At 35.5% G+C, this 21,435-nt stretch overlaps 2 protein-coding genes across 2 annotated transcripts; both read right to left on the bottom strand.

Moving 5' to 3' along the window:
* Positions 1–1,336: 1,336 nt before the first annotated feature.
* LOC122400465 (protein ALP1-like) lies at positions 1,337–3,932 on the bottom strand. The gene is made up of 2 exons (XM_043401952.1): positions 3,359–3,932; positions 1,337–2,361 (listed from the first exon to the last, which is right to left on the bottom strand). Exons 1-2 carry the CDS (start codon positions 3,818–3,820, stop codon positions 1,540–1,542), a joined length of 1,284 nt encoding a protein of 427 aa, XP_043257887.1. The 5' UTR covers positions 3,821–3,932; the 3' UTR covers positions 1,337–1,539.
* A 15,735-nt stretch (positions 3,933–19,667) lies between these two features.
* LOC122400526 lies at positions 19,668–20,878 on the bottom strand. Its single transcript, XM_043402049.1, has 2 exons — positions 19,780–20,878; positions 19,668–19,708 (listed from the first exon to the last, which is right to left on the bottom strand). Exons 1-2 carry the CDS (start codon positions 20,876–20,878, stop codon positions 19,668–19,670), a joined length of 1,140 nt encoding a protein of 379 aa, XP_043257984.1.
* Between the last annotated feature and the right edge of the window lie 557 nt (positions 20,879–21,435).

The following is a 21,435-nucleotide window of genomic DNA, read 5'->3' as shown; positions in this document are numbered from 1 at the left end:
ATCGTGGGGACTAGTTCGTGCCCCACCCTGTATATTGTTTAATATCGCTGATTTTGATTATTTTCTTCGGTTTGAGCAACTTCGAGCAGTTAAAATTGATTTGCATATGACGTGTAATATGCCATCAATTACTTAGTGTGCAAAAAATCACAGAGGTACTTTGAGGTACTTTTCTTAAAAATCCAGTCAATGTTGATAAACATTTAACATAAAAAAATTGGGACAAATTGTTAATATTGTAAAAAAGTCATTCTGCAGTTTGAAAGGACTTATAATACTGACCGTAATTTACAAAATTCAAATTAATTAGATAAACATTTGGCAAGTGGTACGTGTTTAAAAAAATGCACCAAAAACTGGAATAAATTTCAAGCATTATTATTGACAACAAATTGGGAAATTCATTCCAAATTGTCGGTAGTATTAAAATCTACGTTCCTTTATTAGTATTTTAAGATATAATAAGCTATGAATTTTAGACTTCAGTTTTTTCATTTTTGTTCATTGCTCGTCACACTGTGCGTCGGCCGCTCGGCAACGACCATTGCCAACTCGCGGAACAATATAGCCATAAAACAGCTGTTAAACGCGCGCGGCCACTCGTCGCGTCCTAATCCGGAGTACCGTTTTTTCTTCGATAAATTAACGTAGCCTTCGACTTGGGGAGAAAACCTCGGGCACCCTCGTTCTGGGAGTGACCTGGAAGTCTTCCTCCACCACGTTCAGGTATGAGGAAAGAGTTTTCCTCCCAAACGGGGTGTGAAAATGGGTCCTCCTTCCCTTAGTCGATGACCAATCGGTCGAGCTAAAAGTTAATACCAAAATAGGTTGACACCCCCAAAATCGCGTATCGGTGGGTGTCCGAGCTGAGGAAGAAACGGGCCCCGGAAACATCGAACACAGTTTGTCAAAACGTTAAATCGAACGCATCGTATAAAGAATCAGCTTGTGACAAATCGTTTAGAAAAGTGGCAGTGTGCTTTAATCGTTTAGAAAAGTGACAGTGTGCTTCAATCATTGTGCATTATTTAAACGTGCTTCAGTAAGTAAATTTGTATATTGAATTGTATAGTAAATTTATATTTGTATTAATTTTATATTTGTATAGTACATTTCTGAAAATGGAAAACGACTGGACAAATGAAAATGTCCTGCAACTGATAGAAATGTACCGTGAACGCCCTAACTTATGGGACTGTCAAAACAACAGTTACAAGGATAGAAACAAGCGGCATGATGCGATAGTAGAAATTGCAGTGTCTTTTGGCATGACAAAAGAAAAAATAGAAAAAAAATGAAAAATTTACTTAGTCATTTTGCGAGGGAAGTGAAGAAAGAGAAAGAGAGCATGAAGTCAGGCACTGGCGCAGATGACATTTTTAAAAGTAAATGGTATGCCTATAAAAGCTTGTCATTTTTAAAAGACAAGAATAAAGCAAGAATGACAGTTGATACGGAGAATAAGGTACGTAATAAAAATACATTCTTTATATTGACATTCCATTATCATTTTATTGTTATGGCACAAATATCGAGAAATTATGACTTTTCATACTGCCACGGTACAGCTCCTTCTGCCGATGAGAAGTATTCTTTAAACTCCTCTCTCACTTCCTGCGCTTCCGCTGAACTTTTGCGTCCTATTTGTGTGAAATTTGTCAATGTTGATCCTTGTAATTCTGCCCTCCAAGCAGCGGCAATGACATTTCCAGTCTCGGAACATTCGCTGTCAAATGTTCCTGGAGGATTATAAATATTTTTTGATCCACTTTTTCTAAGAAAATTATGTAAATAAACTGATGCTAATGTAACTTTAGTTGCTGTATTTGGTTGCAACATCATCGGCTTTCGAAAAACTCTGAATACGGATGACAGTATGCCGAAAACGTTTTCCGAAATTCTCCGTGCCCTACTCAAACGATAATTAAAAATCCGGGTTTTTGAATATTTTGCTTGAACTCCTGGATATGGTTTCATTATACTTTGGTTCAGCGGAAAAGCATCATCTCCTACGAATACAAACGGTGTTTTTCGTGTTCTTCCTGGGAGAACACAGTCGGCAGGCAGTTTCATTTTTAAATCGGTCAGTAATGAATTAAATGATGTATTTTTTAATACTCCGCCGTCAGAAATTCGTCCCTGACATCCCACATCACAATAAATAAAATTGTAATTGGCGTCAACCACTGCGAAAAGCACTATACTAAAGAATCCTTTGTAGTTAAAAAATTCTGTGCCGCTATTTAGTGGTGCCTGTATGGATATATGTTTTCCGTCCATTGCTCCTACACAATTAGGGAAATTCCATTTGGTGTTGAAATCTTTTGCTACAAGATTCCACTCTTGCTCATTCTGAGGCATCTAAAAAAATTAATTGCCAAACATTAACTTATTTGCAGGTTAACAGCGCATTGGAATGTTCGGAGGAAGACTCCGATGATAATGAAATTGAAGTTGAGGAAGACTCTTCGGATTTCATTAATGCAGAGAGTGAAAAATTTGTGTCGCCGAAAAATATACCATCGAGGAAGAGGAAAAATGATGGTGATGCCAAAGAAGCGTATAAAATATTAAAACATATGTATTCTAACAAGAAGACAAAAGACGAATACGACCTTTATGGCGAACAAGTTGCCATAAAAATTAGGAAACTGCAGACTCCACAATCCAGGGCAATAGTGCAGCATTTAATTAATACCACATTATTTGAAGCGGAAATGGGAAAATATAATAATTTTCCATCCTTCAATAACCCTAACCCTAACCCATACACACATAATTACACATCCCCTATTTCTAGTAGTTCATTTCCTTTTACAACACAATCATCAAATAGCCCTCAATCCACAATAAACATACAAGTGCCGTCTCCATCACTTACTCCTACATTGTACACCTCCACTCATACACCCCCATACACCTCCACTCATACACCCCCATACACCTCCATTCATACACCCACATACACCTCCACTCATACACCCACATACACCTCCACTCATACACCCACATACCCCTCCATTCATACACCCACATACCCCTCCACTCATACACCCCCATACACCTCCATTCATACACCCACATACACCTCCACTCATACACCCACATACACCTCCATTCATACACCCACATACCCCTCCACTCATACACCCACATACACCTCCATTCATACACCCGCATACACCTCCACTCATACACCTGCACAAAATATAGAACATAATTTTGACACTTCATAAATATAGGATAGAATCTAGTAAAATAAATTATGTATTGTATTGTAAATAATAGTAATAAATCTAATATAAAAAATAGGATTAATTATTTAATATTATAACTAACGTGATCCAGCAATACTTACTTTTATATAATCTTGAAGTACATCAATGAGAGCTTCACATACTTTTGGAATGATTTTTGAAATTGTTTGTTTTGAAATTTTAAATAAGTACATAAGGGAGTGATATGAATCCCCTGTTGCCAAAAATCGTAATGTCACACCAAGACGCACTTTTGCAGGGATTGCTTCCCTAAAATTTGTGTCCTTCGCAGCAATTTTTGACCCGATTAAATTTAGCAATTGTTCAAATTCAGTAGAGGACATGCGGAAAAAATTTTTAAAGCCACCGTTACACCTGTATTCCAGATTGATTGCGTTTACGTCGTCCAAAATTAAATCTTTCATCATATCACTGGCACTATATATTCTTCTGCTACGTAAACTCGGACGCATCCAAAATCTTCGTTTTTTAGGCATTTTTTTTGCATTTGCTATTACTATAACTGCAGCAGCACCAGTTATTATTTCGTCGTCACTGTACATTTTTTGTGTACTGAAATGGCTTTTCCGCGGTGCATAGCAGTGGCACGGCCGTGCCGCCTTGTGCCGCCTTTTGCCGAACGCTGTGCCGATCGGCAGTGCCGATCGGCAAATGCCGAGCCGTGCCGACCCAGTGGGGACGCAGCTATCGGCAAATGCCGAGCCGTGCCGACCCAGTGGGGACGCAGCTATCGGCAAATGCCGAGCCGTGCCGACCCAGTGGGGACGCAGCTTTACAGTGACCGATTGTAGGAGGGCAATATTGACACTTGTTGCCAGAAATTTCTCTGTGACCCGAATGTGCCTTAATAGACATTGAGTTTTACTCCTACTTACAACGTGTAATTAATTTCGTTTCGTAGAAGACACTCTGATGATCAGTCTTATTATACTACTATACTATTATAGTTAACTCTACTCACTAATGATATTTATATTGATATTATCACAAGTAGGACAAATAAAATTTTGTTTATAAATTGTGAAATTACATCAAATTTCAATTTCAACAATGTATCAATTAAGTCCCAATTTTTACATAATATATATATATTTTTTTAATATAAATCTTGATATCGTTAATATCAATCGTAGTATGTAACAAATATAATAAAATGTCTAATTAACAATTTAAAAGTTATCTAACATTACAATTACTAATCGTTGTGAAAACCGAAGAAATAATAATTTAGCTATTACATATCAACATTGACTAATATGAAATATAGATGTACAAAATATTTGTATTTTCATTGAAATAAATGTACACATTTTGGATGCATCATTTATAGCGAACGATGACATCTCAACAGTACGGAATTATCTCTAAAAGAGCGACGTACTTCGTGAATTCGATTACAATTTCAGTATCCATAATTAACTTCTGGAAATGTAATATTCCGAAGAAACTCACTCAACTTGCGCTCGACGATCAAAGGCAACTTAAGAAGATTAAAACTCGATAAAATTAATTTTTGTGCGTACCATTAATACGAGTTTTTTAACGCCAATTTCACGTCGATATTGAGAGCGAAATTTCTTAATAGGAGAATGAATAGAGTAAAATTAAGCCAATTAATATACTAACTGAAATAATACAATTTCTTTCCTCTGTAGTAGATAAAATAACTTTCATTGTAAATAGATTCCTATGCAAGTATGAAAATATCTAACCATGAAATTATGAACCATTATTTAACAACGATGAACTTCATAGTATTTTCAAGAACTATCTTCACGATTGCCAATTATTTGAAAAAAAATTAAATACGAAGAAAACTGTTGAAAGACAATAAAAATTTTCCTTTAGTGAAGTTTCTTGATACTTTCAATATTATTTTAGTCAAATTAACATGAATCGTAACTGTCAATCACAAAAAAAATTCAAAAATAAAAACACAAAGAAAATTTATATTTCTCAAAGTTGTGTTGAAATTGTGAAGCTCCTTGATACTTTCAACATTATTTTAGTCATTTTAGAATATTTGAGCCGTTTATTTTGAAAGTGGCCTAACTCCATTTTTCAATTTTTTTCCGGTTACCATGGTTACATGTACAACTTCATGATATTTATCAGTAAAACATTTCAGGTTGCTTATATTCCGAGCAAATACGATAATTCTTGACACATAAGTTTTCAGAGTTAGTTCAATAATTGAACCTTGTAGTTTGAAAGTGGCCTTACTCCATTTATACTTAAATCAAGATATTTAATGTTTACATATTCGTTTGGGATGAAACTATTGCATCCAGAGGTGCTCAAGAAATTGTTTCATGCATCCTAAAACATGTTAAAAATTTAAGAAGTGAAAGACACATTATAGCTTACAGTGACATGTGCGCCGGGCAAAATAGAAACATTAAAGCAGCTTTAATGTGGTTAAAAATTGTCCAAACTTTGGAAAGTAATGTGGAAATCATAGATCACAAATTTTTAATATCAGGACATTCGTTTTTACCAAATGATAGAGATTTTGGCGTGGTAGAAATGTCATTAAAAAAAAATAATTTACTGTTCGTTCCCCGAGATTATTACAAGATTATTAAAAAGTGTCGGAAAGGTAATAATTTTATTGTAAATGAAATGAGACAAGAAAATTTTGTATCAATAAAATTATTCGAAGACGCAATTTTTAAAAGGGTAAAGAATTCTGATGGAGAATCAATAAACTGGTTAAAAATATGTTGGATGCGGTTTGTCAGAAATGAACCGTATAAAATTTTCTATAAGACATCAATGAATGAGAATGAAAATTTTAAAGTCCTGAATTTATTACCACGTCGGGGTAGACCAAGAAAGTTTGAAAATATTGTATTGACACCACTGTATAAAAATATCAAACAAATTACAACAGCAAAATTCAAGGACATAACTGACCTATTACGATATATACCACTGGAACATCATGATTTCTTCAAATCCCTTTCACACGCACAAAATGTAGATGAGTAGTAAATTGTTTTGTAATAAATTTATGTTTGTAATTTTGTACGTTATGTAGTTAAAAAATGTTTTGAATGGCATAAATTATGTTTCCAAAGTGTTTTAAAGATATGTAAAATAAATTCAGTATTGTTTTTTTCAATTTGAAGCATCTTAAATTATGTTGAATAGACTTGGGCACCTTCAAATTTTATAATGAATCTGGTTGTTAATTTTGAAAGTGGCCTAACTCCATTCTTGATAAGAAAACGCATATTATTCACTTAATAATTGCCACTATTTTAATAGGAACTATAAATTTAACACCCTTAGATACACTTAAGCAGTATGACTCATTACTATCCTATACGTATATATTTAAATTCATTGAAACGCAAACCTTTAAATATCTCGATTTGAAGATAAATGGACTTAGGCCACTTTCAAAATAAACGGCTCATTTATTCTGTGCATGAAAGATACTCTATCAACATGAATCATGACTGCCAATGATTTCGAAAAAATTAAACACGAAGAAAATTTATATTTCTCAAACTTGTGTTGAATTTGAGTATGGTCAAGTTGAAAGACAATATAAATCTACCCTTAGTGAAGCTTCTGGTTTTGTGCTGAGCAATAGTCATCGAGCGGGCGTACTGACAGCTTTCCCTTCGGAGTTTTGTAGTGCACCGGAATCCAGGGTGAGCCAGGCGCTATCGATCGAAGGGTAAAAGCATCGTAAGAGTACCCTAAATCCTTGTGGTTCCAGAACTTACATATACATAGCCCTATGTATTCGTCGCTGTTTAAGCCAGCTGTTCAACTCGAGATACTACATAGCTTTCGTCTTCGGTCTTCTACCTAGATTTACATATTTCAACAATTTTCGTTTGGACTCGCGAATCCAACTGGAAACTGCCTCGAAAAAAAGTGCATCTACGAATCGCTAATTTCAGTTAATCCATTATTCGCTTTCGCCGTAAAGAATATTTGATGAATTCGGCGAGAAAAATTGTACTCGGAAAAGTATTTTGCAAGGAGAACTGAAATTTTCAATCCGCTAAATATTTTATCGTTAATTTTCCAGATGATTTTTAAGCGATCGCTGTATCTAAGAACTTAATAATTTATTAAGTTTTAGTAAATTATAAAAGATTGCAGAACGTAGAGATTTGAAATCGGAACTTGTGATTTGCAATTCATTTTTTTTTCAATTATTTTCTTTATTTATATGAATTTGCTATGGATACTATAAATACTTAAGGTACTATTGTTTAAATTTGTTTATACATTAAATGCTCGCAAAAAAGGACAGACCTGTTTCACGAATACCACATGATCTCGAGAAAAAATGAAATTGCTTGAAATAGGAAAGATAATGTAAAAAAAAAAATACCATATGAATGCCAAAATGAGTTTAATATATTAGTTGTCATACACGAATGATGCCACCTTGAAACTTGGTACAAAGAATCAGATTCGTGATTGTATAGCAAGTGGTTGGAGGAGAAAAGATATTAAAAGAAAAGAAATTGATGATTTTGGTCGTCCAAGGTCAAATATTCGATACACCGCGAATGCAAATTGTTCGAATGTTAAAAATACGGGGAAAGAGCCCGGGCGAGGTATCGATCCCCGAAGGAGCCTTGATTTCATCTATCCGTGATTCATCGCCTCGGAGCCCGATGCAATAGCAGAACTTTATTATCTTCGAGGTCGCGTAAAGGCTGCGTGACTCGAGAGCCCCGGCTTCGAAGCGTTTTAGTGGCCGAGTTTACGGGTCGGCAGATCTCGACGGATATTTTCTGGCCGCCTGTAGAAAATCTGCCCCTCGAAATAGCGGTTGCCGGCCTACAATCAGCCACGTCATCGGACCACCTACCAACCAGAAGTAACGATCTTATCGCTCCGCAAGCAGAACCGTACCCCACCGAACGGTATCTTATTGAGACGAGCGTTGGTTGTAACAACGCCACCGATTCGCGATCTTCTTCGAGAACTACGATACGATCCACGAGACACATTCGCGATTGATTGATTCGTTAATAACGGGGGCTGCCGCTGGGAGTTCTGATCGGGAACGCGAGATAGCCGGACCCCGGTGATTTCTAAATCCGTTGGGTCACGGACCACATTCCCGTTTACGTAACCCAGCTGCCTTCGCGAGTTTAAAAGTTACTTTCGTTGCTCGAGAGATTTCCCCCGTGCACCCTGAAGGAAACCGAAACTCGTTCAATGGTAGAGAGGATTTCGTTTATCGACGTTATTGCTAAGTTTCGGAGGAAATTACCAGCCCCCATTACCCAGATATGGGATCGCCATTTTTAGCAGGAAGAAAATAAAGGAGATAGAGGCATTTCGTCATTCGATAGTCGGTACAGGAGCGTATATACAGGGTGTCCCGTAACTAGTGTAAGAATCGGAAATGGGGGGTAGCTGAGATGATTCTGAACAACAATTTCCTTTGCAAAAATGTCGGATGGGGCTTCGTTTTTGAATTATTAACGAAAAACACTGACCAATCACGGCGCGCGGGTACCGCGCGCTCAGGGCCGTTAGCAAGATGTGCATTGAAGATACGTCGAGGAACGAATACAAATAATTAAGAATACTACCACTGCAACTGTTACCTAATTCGTTAATTACTACGTAATTAGTACGTAAATTACTAAATCGAATTTATTAATTATTTATATTCGCTATTTCCGAGGAAAAAGGAATAAAATCTCGGAATTTTTGGAAACTAACCCTTCGCACACGAGTGACGCTCCTCGCCAGAGTGTTTTAAAATTAAAATAAGAATTATTTTCAGAAAATTAAAATAAATACGGTAAGAACCATTTGTAAACGTTTGTTATTAAAAACTGTTTGGAAAAAGCAGACTGTTAATTTCCTAAAGAATTTCCGAGGAAAAAGAAATAAAATCTCGGAATTTTTGGGAATTAACCCTTCGCACCCGAGTGACGCTCCTCGCCAGAGTGTTTTAAAATTAAAATAAGAATTATTTTCAGAAAATTAAAATAAATACGGTAAGAACCATTTGTAAACGTTTGTTATTAAAAACTGTTCGGAAAAAAGCAGACTGTTAATTTCCTAAAAATTCCGAGATTTTATTCCTTTTTCCTCGGAAACATAAGTAATTTACGTACTAATTACGTAGTAATTAACGAATTAGGTAACAGTTTCAGTGGTAGTATTCATAATTATTTGTATTAGTTCCTCGACGTATCTTCAATGCACATCTTGCTACCTACCCGACGTGTGAGCTCTTCGAGTTCGGACAGCCCTGAGCGCGCGGAAGGCGCACGCCGTGATTGGTCAGTGTTTTTCGTTAATAATTCAAAAACGAAGCCCCATCCGACATTTTTGCAAAGGAAATTGTTGTTCAGAATCGTCTCAGCTACCCCCCATTTCCGATTCTTACACTAGTTACGGGACACCCTGTATAGGAGTCGAGCATTTGCGGGAGATGCATTGAAAGCGTAGCCCTGTGGTGGCGAGTATGGGAACTGTTGCCGCATCTTGGATGTCTTGATAGATTTGGGGGAGCGTTAACAGTTTCGATGGCAGTTTCTAATAATTAACTGTTTCTTGTTAGTATTAAAATATGTTGTACTGTTCTGATACTGTACTGTGGACTCATTTAAAACCAATAAACTACGTTATGTCAGAAAACATTAGAAATAAAATAATTTTCCATATCGACATTTCCATTTGAGCAAAAGAAGTTAAAGTGACTTTTTTTATCGAAAAATATTGTTTAACAATCTTTCTTAGAATTTGTAAATGACTAAATATGATTTATTGATGTTTTGGTCGAGATATTTTCTTACGCCATGCATATATTTGTAATATATTTTGTTATTGCACACAGAAGAAGAAAAATAGAACAACTTTGAAACTGTTATTAGTAAAATTACTCAGGATGAATATGAATCTACGAAAGCTGTGCAGAAATTTAAAGAAACTATAAGTGGATGTTGTCGATTTCACAAAATACTTTCGAAAATATTTTCAGCGGAGTGAAAGACAAAAATATAAATTTTATTCGAGCGCGGCAGCGAGAATGTATAAAAATTCATGAACCACCGGAAGCTTTTCGAGTGACCGCGAGCTTGAAAACTAATCGAAGCATGAAACACCGCAGATTTCATTTAGAGAAGTTGTAATATAGCATTTCAGAGAAAATAACCGTAACGTAGTAGCTGCATCTGTCGTTTGACTAGCAATCGTTTATTGAAACGCGGGAAAGTCATTTGGCAAATTGCTCTCGAACTGTTACTCAGAAAATCGAATGTATGTCAATATTTTCGAACGAAAGGAATAATAAAGAAGTTTCTTGTAATCATATTAACATATATCGGGTCGAGGAAAGCATCCATTGTGAGAGTGACGCAAACTAACGAACATGAATTTTCTTAGAATAATAATCTAAGGTTTTCAGATTTGTCGAAACATAAATTGCCTTACTTAAATTATTGTTACTGTTACTAGAATATATATTATAGTCACTACTATAATAGAATAAGGCGACTCAGAATTAGTACTTTTACATGGTTTTGATGTAAAGTTTTTCCTTAAGGTCACTTCAAGAGCATGAGAATAAAAATAAAAGAAAGAAATTTCGATTACCTTGAAACAACCTTTAACACAGTCATAAAGAAGTTTCTTATCAACATGAAATGCATGCCTGAAGCCATTTACTTCTCTCATAGTCATTTTATCCTACCTTCGGTTGCAACAAAAATAATTTGTATATTTGATGTAAGTAAGATAACTTGTATTATAATCACGGGTTTTAAAAAGTGAGATTATAAGGAAGCTGTCGTTATCACTTGATTACAAACAAAATCAATGTGTTTATCAAATCAAATCAATTAGAGACATCTTGATTATTGTAACAGTAATAAAAATTAAAATTAAAACCTACTGTAGGAAACGAGTGTGCCGGCTGGGAGAGGTCGTTCACAAATAAAATTGGGACGAGGACTTGTCAAACAAATAACAACAGTTTATTAAAAAAGGAATAACAAAAACGCAAGTCGCTAATTTCGCTGAAACGTAATCTAGCTTACGTCTTTCACTTAGCAACTGTCGTCTATCAACTGCCGCGCCGCCGAACATTCACGCACTTATAGGATTCACCCTCAGTCGCTCTATCTTTCTCACGCAATCATCCCTTTTCACTCACACACAAAATCCTCGCATCCATGGTGTTACGACGAGAAAACAATTACAATTTATTCTGTGTTGCAGCGTAACAGTAAATTCATAAAGCCAGCGGATGTAGAGTCAGACCTTTCAAACAATCAAGTTTTGCCTATAATCAAGTGCCATTAAGTAGGCTATTTAATTATTAAACTTATTCATATCTGCATGACCCTCCAAATCCCGGCGTTCTATGACTTTACTACCTGCAATAACATCGAAAGCCAGTGCCAGATGTTTTATGGCGAGTCAGGTATCGCAAGAAACATCTGGGCACCAAGCGCTGACCTGGGCCCGTCGCTGCCTCGCGGAAAACCCCAGACGAGGGAAAATGATTAAAAATAACAGTCACATGCCGCCTCCCACCGATCAACTTCGCCTGCCAACTGATTGGCCAGTATATTTGCACTATTTGATCAATCTTAGACCGATGCTGCCTCCCATGGCCTTGGGTACGCCCATGGCGAGGTTAGCTGCTTGGGCAACCTTGGCCCAGAGAGCAGATCAGAATTAACTCTAAATTATCAATCATCACTAGTATTTCAAGACTGTATACATTTCGGCTATCTGACTTAGAATAAATAGTTATTGCTTGTTACCAATTCCACTGATTGTGATTAGAGTTTTTTACCTTCCGTATCCCACAACTATTCACTCGTCATTAACGTTGACGTATGAAGTTGAGCATATTAGAAAGCTTCTTTCAACAAATTAAATTATTTTGCTCAACCCCTCAACACATGGTCCAGATTCACGCAGTCACATACACGCCTTGCTTATCGTTCCATTCTCACCGTCCAGTCGCTCAGTTCCAAACACTCTTCCTCGCATTCTTTCAGCTACTCAACATTTTCCAAACACAGTTACCCTATTTCCCAAACATCCCGGCGCCGTCCAGACGCAAGACGACACCTGTCGCACGCAAGCAACAATCACTAATTCATACCTCACGAAAGTTTCTAAGACCCAGGCACTCAAATCCACAAACATACTGGTGCCATCCCGTCGCGGGATGACACCGACCGCTCGCATGCACCACAAATCGTTCACACCCTACACTACATATTTGGATCAACGTGAGAATAGAAAAATGGACAAGGTGTAAAAGAAAAATTGAAATAAATTATAAGATTGAGTACGAAAAATTGTAACGTTTTCTTTGCTCCTCAATATCAATAATTTTAGTCGATTGAAATATTAAAGCTTTTGTATTTCAAAATAAAGATAAATGGGCTTATACTTCCATAATGAACGGTTCAATAATTGATTATGACAGGGATTTTAAGTGTTTGGAACTCACGTTTGGCGTCGATCCAGAGAAAATTCATTTAGAGGACTAATGAGATTTCCGAAAAGTGTATGTTTACACGAAGACTCCGTTCTTCTTGAATGATAAAGTAGGAATAATATGAGAGAATAATTTGAAATTCTCCAACTTGCTCCTATCACATATACAATTACTTATTTAATTTGTTCGATTTGTTAATTGTCACAAAAACAGGAAAAGAATTTTTTTCTCGAAAGTGCGTAGGATTTCAGTGGTATGTGTATTCACCAAAAATGATTGCAATTGACCCCTGTAAACAAAAATACACCTACCCCCTGTCGAGTTTTCTTAAAAATTCGTTTTTGATTTTTAATAAATTTGTTTAATCTTACACGAAAATGTTGTGTAATACTTTTTTGTAGATATCTATAAGTTCCCTTACCTAAATAAATTTTAATGAAATACATTCATTATTGTAGTAGTTATGGTCGTTTGAAAATTGGACCATTTTTATGGGGGTTTTGTCACTTTACGGGGTTAAGAAACAATTTTTTGAATATTTTTAGAACTTCTACATATTCTTCACCAAAACACACGTAGAATACATTTTGAAACATTAATCGTCCAATCCGTTCAGGAGTTATGATGTTTAAACATACGCATAAAATTTCAGTGAAACATGTCAGTGTATGGTCAGACATTACATTTTCGGTAAGGAATTTTTTTCTCGAATGTGCGTACGATTTTGGGGGTATATCTATTGACCAAAAATGATTGTAATTGCCCCTCGCAACTAGAAATAATTTTTCCAGAACGATTTGAAATGTTTTAATTTCGCTGAAAAATACATGCACCTACCCTCTGTCGATTTTTCTTAAAAATTAGTTTTTGATTGTTAGCAAATTTGTTTGATACTCTACGGAAATGTTTAATACTTTTTTGTAAGTATTCATGAGCTCTACTTCATATATAAATTTCAATAAAATACATTCACTATTGTAGGAGACCATTAGAATCAACTACTCACATGTATAATATTTACGTACACACTTCAGCTGTCTTCCCATCAATACTAATTCAGTGAATTGTTTCTCAACTGAACGTCATTCATGAGAAGAGGACGCTAAATCACCTTCGAATTTTCACATCTATCAATCTTACACAAGTTTGTAATTTTATTTCTTCCTTACTTCTAATTTCATGTAATATTAGAAAGTTTTTAAACGCCAAACATTCATATGCATAATATTTCATGAAGCGAAAACAATTTTTGCAGACGCGAACAACGAATAATTATTTTTCCGTTGCGACCTTGCATTAACAGAATCGTTTCCATGTTTGTTAACGAGGAAGGCGCTAATGAGTTTCAATTATACGGCTCATGATTTCACATTTCGCTGGTAGACTCATCTGTGCAACAAATGTTGTGTAAAAAGGTACACCTAGACCTCCGTGACATTTGGAGTTCCAGGTCAACGAACACCTCGTTAAAGTGGCGTTTCTTTCCGCTATCTAATTTTATCGACGTCTCTCAATTCACTGCCTCGCTGTTAGTAAATTTTCGTAACAAGCGATATATATTGCAAATATGAAAATGAAAAATGTGGAGACAGATAAAAATAAACGCGACGACAGTTAATCTTTCCCGATAGTAAAAAATGTATTATTCCAAAATAAAAAAAGTAGACTCGTAATGAAAAGTCTTCTCCAAACGCAATGTCTATAACGCTTACATATATAAAGGTTATTCATAATTTGTTTATTACTCGTGCTTTATTCATTCACAACTGAATTGTAAGATTTAATTTTGAGAATAGAAGTTTCTGATTTATTGCTTGGTGTAGGATCAAAGAAAATATTATTATTGTTGTAATAGTTAAAAATTATTATTATTATTGATAGGTGACTACCTCTGGAATCAAAAGTTACATCTTTAATTGTCAAAAATTTTCTTTCGCTTACTTTAGAGTTTCTTTATCTTACTGTGATGAACAAACGTTATTTGAATTATTTCTATCCAACAATTATTATTAATAACGTCGAGTAAGTAAAATGATCAGAAGATACCACTGTACTTCATTAATGTTTTTTCTAATTTTTCTCTGAATATAATTATATTTTCTCACTTTCACAAACGTATATACGTTGATTTTTAATATTAGTGTCCGTTGAAAATATAATTTTTCTCGTGTTGTCTATACATATTTCATGTAGAATTTATTTGTATTATGCACTCAACCAGGTGAGAAATATACATATGCATCAGTCCTGGAATACATAAAAACAGCAATAAAAGGAAAGAACACCTGTCTCTAGAAGAACAGTTCAACAATTCAACAGTTCTTCAGCTCATTTGAAATTTATTCCATAAATATTTCTTGCGAGTGTTTCTACTACATATTGGAATTCCAGCATCTTCTATCGTCCACGGAGACATAAAACACAGGCGGTGTTTCCCCTCGAGTAAAAAGGAAGAAAAAACACAACACGACAGTCGTGGCAGGTTACGTGTCACTGCTAAATAACTAATACGAGAAAACTCGAAAAGTAGATCAATAAAAAAAATACAAATACCACGTTGTACCTGTAAAAAGAAAATGCAACATATTGTTTGAGTGACGGATAAAAACAATGATTAATAATTTACTAATTGCGTATAAATAATATAGATTTATCTGGTTAATAATTCATTCTATTGAACAATTACTTTGTCGTCGATAAATAATCTCACTTGAAGTTTATTGAAAAGAATGTTTAAAAATTTGGTACATAAGCTGGGTGTTCCAAAATTTGACTTACTGAAACCAAACTCATTGAAGGATCTCATTGCTATTAAACAATGTGATAAATTTCAAATCGATATCATTATTGGTTTTTAAAAAATGAATGAATGAAAAAGTAGAAATTTTCTTAGATATTCTTTAGAAAATTTGCCTTTTGTATAAATAAATTTGCAGATTTATTTGTATATTCCTAATTGGTAATGGTTTTTTTTGTAATATTAAGATATATAGAATTTGAAATATATTTTATTAAGATATTGAGAAAAATAGAATTTATAATATAGTATTTTATATACATTATATTTTCATTATTTCGAACAACTTTACTTTCCTACAAAGCATAAAAACAAATAAATCGGCTAATATTCAGTTTCAGTATTTAATACATTTTAATTTACTAACGAGTAACAAATATACGGGCTACAAATCAATATTTATCGAAACAGTTATATGCCATAATCATGTGTATGCAGTACTACTAACTGTGTCTACTTTTTAAATTTGATATGATAAATTATGTTATAACTTTTTAATGATGCAGTTAATTTTATAAATATGTAAATTTTACATTTACAAATTTTAATATTTATATATTTAACAATTAATTACAATGTTTCTATAAATTTACATTCATTAATTGCAGACACAGAAATTTGAGAAAGTAATTTATTTTTTACTCGAACGTAATACTTTTTACAGCGTACAATAAGAAATACTATTATATTCGATATTCAACAAGTCTTTTAACACAAATTAAAAATTTGTATACTATGATTAAGTACAAAATGCTAAAATATTTGTACCGAATATAAGTACTTGATGTTTTATATGTATTTTAATTAGAAAAAACTTTCAAACTCGTCTCTAATAAATAAATAAACGTGTAATAATGAGAAATGTAAAATAAGTTTCATTAAGTAGAACCAGAAAGTCGTCGTATGCTTGGTCCGTTTATGAGAGAATGTCAATACTCCGAGAGCCAATCAATGAATTAAAGGCAATGTTTACGTAGATTGTCCCGATCGCGAAATCCGACAGGGATAGTGCCCAAACAAATTTCCGGATAGACGATGCAATCTCATCAATGTGAAATCGAATTAGCCGAGACCTGTACGGAAATACTCAGAATCGAACGGTAATATCGAATTATCCGAGGAGGTGTCCGTCCCACGTTGAATTCGCGCCGAGACCGTGATCGTTGCCACGTCCATTACACGACGACATACAGTGAGTGTAAAAAGTATTCGTACACTAGTCAATTTGAACAAAAACTTTGCAGAACTTTGTTTATTACAAAAGTATGTTAACAAAAACATGCATACATATTCTTAGAAATCTCTGGAACAAATGTCATTAACAACAAATTATTTATTTATATTTATTATGAAAATATTAACAAATTTCCAGAAATTGATCTAAAATATACGCGTAATAAGTATTCGTACAGTCTTTGATTCGTAACATTCCACATAGAACGATTACAAGATAATCCATGATATGTAAACATACTTAGCATCAGTATGTCTGGAGACGCTGTCGGTATAGGTAGTATCCTGAATTCAAACATTATCAACGAAATTATCAGTAAAATGGGACGAAAACGCAAGGAAACCTCTGAAGAAGAAAGGAAAATTGTTATAAATTTACATAATAAGTGTAAACACTGAGTAAAATTTCTAAAGTTTTAAATAGACCGAGGTCCACGATTCAAGGAATCATTGACAGATTGTATCCCGATCTTGCCTCGAGTGTCAAAGTAACGTTGTGTCGAGAGTTTTAGAAAAATTGAGCTCTCCGAGTGAGAAAACGCGGCCCTTATACATATAGTTGAAAATGCTCTGTACAGTGGCGGGGCATTACCATATAAGGTAGTGGAAATTGGGCCGGGTGCTCACATACGGCATGAGTCAACCCCGTTCAAAGGGTTGTACGCTAGATGTTCGGGCCAACGCCCAAGTCACCAAACGTTTCAGTCCTATACATGAATGATATGTAACAAGGATTTAAATATAAATTGTTAGGAAAGACACATTTTATTGTGTTTATTTACGTAATAATTTGTGTTATGAACTGTAATAATCCTGAAAATGAACATCGTCGACAATGCATCATTATCTACATTCTCATTACTTTCAATTTAATTACTAGTAATAATTAGTTATTAAGGGGCCTTTCTACCTTGCGGGATTTTAAAAACCGAATTTTTTTTTTTGCGTTTTCTTTTAGTATGTAGTCTAGAAAATATATCTACCAAATATTAAATTGAAATTCTGAAAACTAACGAAGTTATAGCCTGCTGAAATGTACCGCGCGTAGGTATAACAACTGGACGTGAAACTTTGAAGCTGTTTTTCTCGAAACTACATTTTTCGGCACTGCGTATGTGATAACAGAAAAACTATTCAAGATATCAACAGGAAATTTATACAGTATCTTTAGAACTAGACTCCCTATAACATGAACTAGGATAATTGCGATATCTGCAATACTTTTTCTTTTATTAACAAAAAGGCAGCCGAATATATGAAAATATTCAGTATTTTTTTGTAAAATATCTGCCATTTTGCCATTTTTTGTTCTTTTGAAAAGATCCTAGTTCGTGCTATAACCACACTCATCTACAGGGTATTTCACCTAACTTGACCACCTTAAATATATCGCTTATTTTGTATGATAGAAAAAAAAGTCAAGGGGAGAAAGTATTCTGTTCGAAGGCGCCAATACAGTGATGGATCGAATTTTTTTTTCAAGGTCATTTTTTTCGAGATTTCAAGGTCATCGTATTTTTTTTAAATGGGACCACATATTTTCGCTACAACAGTCTTATAGCTTATAAAAAGACGAATCCAACGATGTGCGATATGTTGACCTTCACGTGACCTTTAGCGAAGGAATTATGAAATGTTTGTCAGTAACTTCAGTACGCGTTCGGAGACGGTAAATGAAGGAATTTCAATTTCATTGAAACAGTGTACCGTGTAATTGTTTCTGGTGCTTATAAATAGATATTCATATTCTCCTTTCAACGGTTGAAGTATGTTTACAAGCATTATTATTGTAAGAGTGGAATGACCGAAGCGGGTCAATAGCGCGTTGTCAAAAAGCCGCGACGTACACAACAAGTTGCGGTATCGATAGCAGTGTAATAAGATTCTCCATCATGTACACTACAGCAGAAAAAGTGGAAATGATTTTATGATCGCCGGATCTTACGCCACTTGATTTCTTTCTGTGGGGGCACCTAAAAAATACAGTTTACAATGATATTCCCACAACAGCAGAAAACATGCGACAAAGGATTCTACATGCATGTAGATCAATTACTGTAGAACAACTGAAAAATGTTCAGCAAGAATTTATTTACCGCCTCCAAAAATGTATCCAGGTTCATGGTGCACATTTTGAACACCTTCTAAAATAAACATTTAATTTAAGACTGTTTCAATGAAATTGAAATTCCTTCATTTACCGTCTCCGAACGCGTACTGAAGTTACTGACAAACATTTCATAATTCCTTCGCTAAAGGTCACGTGAAGGTCAACATATCGCACATCGTTGGATTCGTCTTTTTATAAGTTATAAGACTGTTGTAGCGAAAATATGTGGTCCCATTTAAAAAAAATACGATGACCTTGAAATCTCGAAAAAAATGACCTTGAAAAAAAAATTCGATCCATCACCGTATTGGCGCCTTCGAACAGAATACTTTCTCCCCTTGACTTTTTTTTCTATCATACAAAATAAGCGATATATTTAAGGTGGTCAAGTTAGGTGAAATACCCTGTATATTAAGAATATCGTTGGTTTTTGGATTTCGGATAACTTGTTCGCATGATATCACATACGCAGTCGGGCGCCGTTCCTAAAAACTGTTGTTTGTTGATCAACAAAAACAGCGTAATCAATAGACTTTGACATCTTGGAAAAGGATCTTGTGGCCAGTCTCAATCTGGTGTTCGGCTACAGCTGACTGTACGTAACCCAATCTGGAGCATCTTTCGTGTTCCTTTAGGCGAGTATTGACACTCCTCCCAGTTTCACCGATGTACACCTTACCGCATGAGCAGGGTATTTTGTATACACCTGGGCAGGTAAGGGGTGGACACGGGTCTTTGGCAGAGGTTAAGATTTGACTCACCTTTTGAGCCGGTTGGAATATCGTTTTAATATTATATTTTTTGAGAACCCGCGAAATCCTGTCTGTTATTCCCTGTAGATAGGGTAAAAACGCAATAGATGTTAGGGTGTTTTGTGAAGGTGGGGATTGTGTATTTGTGTTACCTGGTGTATTGATTATTTTGCGCATTGTGCGGTTGATCTGAGGTGTAGTGTAGCCGTTCTTAATTAGAGCTGTTTTTACGTTGGTGAGTTCTTGTTGAAGAGAGGATGGTTCTGAAATTGAGACTGCTCTGGTGATTAAGGAAGAAATGACCGATACCTTTTGGGATGGATGATGGTGTGAAGAAGCTTGTAGATATCTGTCTGTGTGAGTAGGTTTTCGGTATACTTTATGTCCAAGAGTGCCGTTGTGTTTTCTGTTTACCAGGACATCCAGGAAAGGGATTTGCTGGTTCTTCTCTATTTCGACTGTGAACTTGATAGATGGGTGTATCAAATTAATGAAGTTATGGAAACTGTTTAGTGCCTCTCTACCATGTCTCCATATTACAAAAGTGTCATCCACATATCGGAACCAGGCCGTGGGTTTGGCTGGAGCATTCTCTAGAATGGTTTTTTCTAGGTGTTCCATGAAAATGTCCGCCACCACTGGTGAGATGGGTGAACCCATTGCTGCGCCTATTTCCTGTCTGTAGAATTCACCTTGGTAAGTGAAGTACGTGGAGGTGAGGCAGTGCTCTATGAGTGGGATTAAGTTCGAAGGGATTAAGTTGGTATTACGGATGATGTCTAAAGTTTCTGGAATTGGGATGCTGGTGAATAGTGACTCAACGTCGAAGCTGACAAGGATGTCTTGAGGAAGAACTCTGATATTATTGATCTTCTTGACGAAGTCGGTGGAATTTTTGATGTGTGATGAAGTATTGCCTGTAAGCGGTTGCAGAACACGACAGAGGTATTTGGCTAGATTGTGTGTAGGTGAATTGATGGCGCTGACTATAGGACGTAAAGGAATATTGTCTTTGTGGATTTTTGGTAGTCCATAAAGTTTAGGTGGTTGTGGTTCTGTCGAGGTAATGGATTTGGAAATTTCTGGCGAGAGGTTAGCTTGTATAATAAGCTGGTTAGTTATTCTGGAAATTCTAGGTGTAGGGTCCTTGTTTATTTTGGTGTACGTTGAGGTGTGCAGGAGGTCCTGGATTTTGCTATTGTAATCCTTCCTGTACATGACGACTGTGGCGTTGCCTTTGTCTGCCGGCATGACAAGAAGGTTTTTGTTTTTACGGAGGTTAAGGAGTGCTAAGTGTTCCTGTTTTGTAATATTTTGGGTTGGAAGTTTGGCGTGTTTGAGGGCATTGGCTGTGAGTCTGCGGACTTCACAGGCTGCCTCAGGAGGGAGTCGGAATACCGCATTCTCAACTTGGCAAATGATTTGTTCAGTAGGAATATGTCGAGGAGTGATTGCAAAGTTTGGACCTTTGGATAGGATAGACAGAGTGTCGTTCGAGAGAGGTTCGTCCGTAAGGTTTTTAACTGTATTAGTCAAGGAGTTGGTGTTCGGTTTTGGCGGACAGAGTTTTTGAAACTTCTCCTTTTGTTTGTTGCTTCTGAGTACATATGTTTTGGCAGACTGTTCGAAAGAAAGACGGTCAATTTTTGCCCAGAGAAAGTGAGTAATAGTGGAAGAAAGGAAAATGTGAAGTGAAAAAAGCTCAATTAAAAAATTTTTTTACCAGCTGCCCAATTAAAAACTTTTGGATGGTGCACTGATCCGCAACGATGGACACAGGTATAAGTTAGGGCCCCCTCTGATACTTT

This window comes from Colletes gigas, unplaced genomic scaffold (assembly GCF_013123115.1).
Source record: "Colletes gigas isolate AHSC1104 unplaced genomic scaffold, ASM1312311v1 Colletes_gigas_Sc00018, whole genome shotgun sequence".
NCBI classification, from domain to species: Eukaryota; Metazoa; Arthropoda; class Insecta; order Hymenoptera; family Colletidae; genus Colletes; species Colletes gigas.
This window is presented reverse-complemented; position numbering and strand designations above follow the sequence as displayed.